The sequence below is a fragment of the Buceros rhinoceros genome, unplaced genomic scaffold (genome assembly GCF_000710305.1).
Source record: "Buceros rhinoceros silvestris isolate BGI_N320 unplaced genomic scaffold, ASM71030v1 scaffold13686, whole genome shotgun sequence".
Classification (NCBI taxonomy): Eukaryota; Metazoa; Chordata; class Aves; order Bucerotiformes; family Bucerotidae; genus Buceros; species Buceros rhinoceros.
The window spans coordinates 6,509-9,513 of record NW_010418177.1 but is presented as its reverse complement, the minus strand read 5'-3'; the positions used below and the strand labels follow the sequence as shown (position 1 = coordinate 9,513).

Below are 3,005 nucleotides of genomic sequence, written 5' to 3'. Positions count from 1 at the left end.
AAAGATTAATTAAAAGCAAGAGAAGGAGCCTGAATACTGTGGCAGCACAGGTAGATGATTCTGGCCATTAAAAGAAAATAAATAAAAATTCCAAATCACCAGGCCAAACACAAGCAACTTCATTAAAGCCCTTAGAGAGAGCTGCTTTTTTCCATGTGCTTACAGTTTAATGCTCTGTGGTCATGATGTTTAAGATGAAAAACATCGCACAAAAAAGGTGATTACACACATTATCGTTATGATAATGCCAGCTGCCACAAGTCTTAACTGTACTGGGTCAGGCAGGAATGTACATTCGACAGTTCTGCTTGCTTATCTTGCACTCTGTTTTATTTGGATAAAGGGTATAAATCAGAGAGGCATGCAACTACTTTAAGAAACAGAGTTCGAAAATTGATCCAGAAGTCACCGATAGGGCGTTTTTAAGGCATCACCCAAACTGTCGGTCCCCTGCATCACCGTTTCATTAAAACTAATATATTAAAGGACAAAACACTTTCTGGGAAATGACAAATATGAACCTCAAGTAAGTGTTTTCTGCCCGCACTTCCAAGATCAGGATCTGAATGGAGAACTTAAAAAGTGGAAAAGAAGTAGTCCTTCCAGTCTCATTATCCAGCCCTGCTCTTCAGTAAGGTGGAATGGTCAGCTCAGGTGACCCTAAAATAGACTCTTGCAGCTTCTAAGAAATTCAAACCTCATAGCCTTCTGCTCTGAAGATAACGTACTTAATCACTGGAAAAACACATGCTGTCCAACACAAATGAAAACTAAGCTTCACTTACAGCAAAGGACTATATGACAGACTAATTAACCTGTGCACTACTCTGAGGTACACTCGCACATGCTGGATATACAAAGTAACCGCAGTGCACTAGATGAGGCAAAAGCATCATTTCTCTTTTCTTTACTGTTGGCTTTTAAAAATCCTTCTCCCACGCAGAGGCAAACAAACACTTTGAGTCTTCTAAAGCACTTGATTTGCCTGTGTCACTTCACACCTCGTGTTTAGGTTCCCGTGAAGGGATTTAGCCAGGTTCCTCAACTGACTCTCCATGCTCATCTCAGTCTAAGCAAAAAGCTTGTGAAAATACTGGGGATCACCGTACTTTTATAACCACACAATAAATCACATGCAGAGAAACCACACAGCGACAAATCACAGCTTTCACCTGTCTGCAATGGCCACGGCTTTATGAAATGTAAAATGAGCTTCACCAGGAAAAAGAAACTAGATGTGCACGTACAAACCACGCACTGTTCCTAGCCAGAGTAAGGCAGTGTGAGAGGTCAGATCTTGTGTCAATCCTGTCCTACTGATGTCTGCCATTTTTGTAATCTCAGCAGTTCTAGCAATGACCACCTAAAGTGTTCCGGAGTAGGTGTCCCTCATAATATGCCATTTTTCCCTGCCTCTTGCTTCAATGTGAACAGCACCTTGAGGGACAGTTGCTTCTAATACATAAACTTTGCATCATGTGTAACACGTCTGCAGGAAGGAACTGCATACAGAGGATCCAAGAACTTCGCTGGAGGACATAAAGAAGACCTAGCAGGAGGTTTTTCAGAGATGCTACAAGAATGTTTACCTTCCAGTTGGTTTCCGTTTCCTTCATAAATTCTAAGCCTTTCCTCACCTCTGCTTTCATTTCATGTACATGAGCTATAGTATGAACAGACCACGCATCTGTCCGATTAATAGCCAAAGCCTGTGAGTGGAAAAAAAGGGAAAACATAATGAAGTTTACAAACTTGCCAATAACGGTATTTATCACTGCTGATAGAGAATCACAAGACTACTTTTAACCTGCTGGATGTTAAATATATCCCTGTACTATCCCAACTAACCACAGCCAGGAAGTTTCATTTTGGAAGAAAACGCATATTCACTGGCTGACTTAGCTTCCCAGTGAAGGGATCCCAGTAGGGATGATCACCTGCGTAACTCTGAAATGCAGCCTTCGACGAAGACTCTCAAATGACGTTTTACTTCACTATCAGCCACGAAAGAACTGCAGGCACAGGCACAACGTATTCCATGACACGGTGGCTCACAGGTAATCATTTGTTCTTCAAGAACACGGCCAGCTAGGGGTGTTCAACAAATCCCTCTCTCTTGCTTCAGCAACTCCCACTAGGTTTTAGGCATTTTGTGAGGTTAGCCATTAAATGTTAAAATGTTAACCTTCAGTCTGTGTTGTCACTTTCAGCAACCTGATGTAACAGAAGTTGGGTAAAAACACCCATTAGAGAGTAAGTGTGTCCGAGACTCCTGGAGGACAGGGATAATCCTGAGGACTGGGCAACATCAAGTATCATTACCATCTTCATAAAAAGGAAACAGGCTGGCTAACATTGATCCCCAGGAAGACCGGACAGTTACTTGCTCAATAATCCAGAAAGAAGCATCTGAGAAAAAAGGGAGGGGGAACCCAAACAGGATGGATTGTGAAAAGAAGATTACATCAAACCAATCCAACATTCTTCAGTAGGAATAAACAGCCAACTATATGCGGGGGCACAGCAGATGGGGTAATACATGGATTTTATAGGTGTGTTTTGACACCACCTGACAAGGTATGCTCACATAAGCAAGTGACGGAAACACAATTGAGATGAAACTGCCATGGCACGGCAAGAGCTTTATCTCTTTGCTACTTCTACTAAGAACTGAGATGATGGAGAGAACGAGTTTATGGCATCTGTGCAAACCACCCCCCAGGCAGAGGGACCATGTTTAAAATTTCTAAAACCTTCTAGGACCGATAGCAGGCAGTTTACCTCACGGGCAACCTCCTCAGCACGATCAAACAGGTTTGTTTCCACAAGACCAAAAGAGTAGTAGCCCTTCACATAGCTAAGCAAAAGGGGAGAAAAGAGACACGATCCGTTTAGAACCAGGACTGAAAAACGTATTAGAAATAGCATTTAAATCAAAACAGTCCTTACAACGCAAGTTGCAGCGGGGCTTCAAGCTTGCAGAATACAAACCAACTAAGCAGTCC

The 3,005-nt window shown here is 42.3% G+C and overlaps 1 protein-coding gene across 1 annotated transcript in view; it reads right to left on the bottom strand.

Annotated features, from left to right (window-relative positions):
• Nucleotides 1-3,005, bottom strand: part of TTC38 (tetratricopeptide repeat domain 38) — a gene marked incomplete at its 5' end in the record, with an annotated part of 15,787 nt that overhangs the window by 8,678 nt on the left and 4,104 nt on the right. Inside the window, 2 exons of the mRNA XM_010138439.1 lie at nt 1,590-1,709; nt 2,782-2,857. Of these exons, the coding sequence (XP_010136741.1) occupies nt 1,590-1,709; nt 2,782-2,857 (196 nt within the window). The remainder of the gene's footprint in view (nt 1-1,589; nt 1,710-2,781; nt 2,858-3,005) is intronic.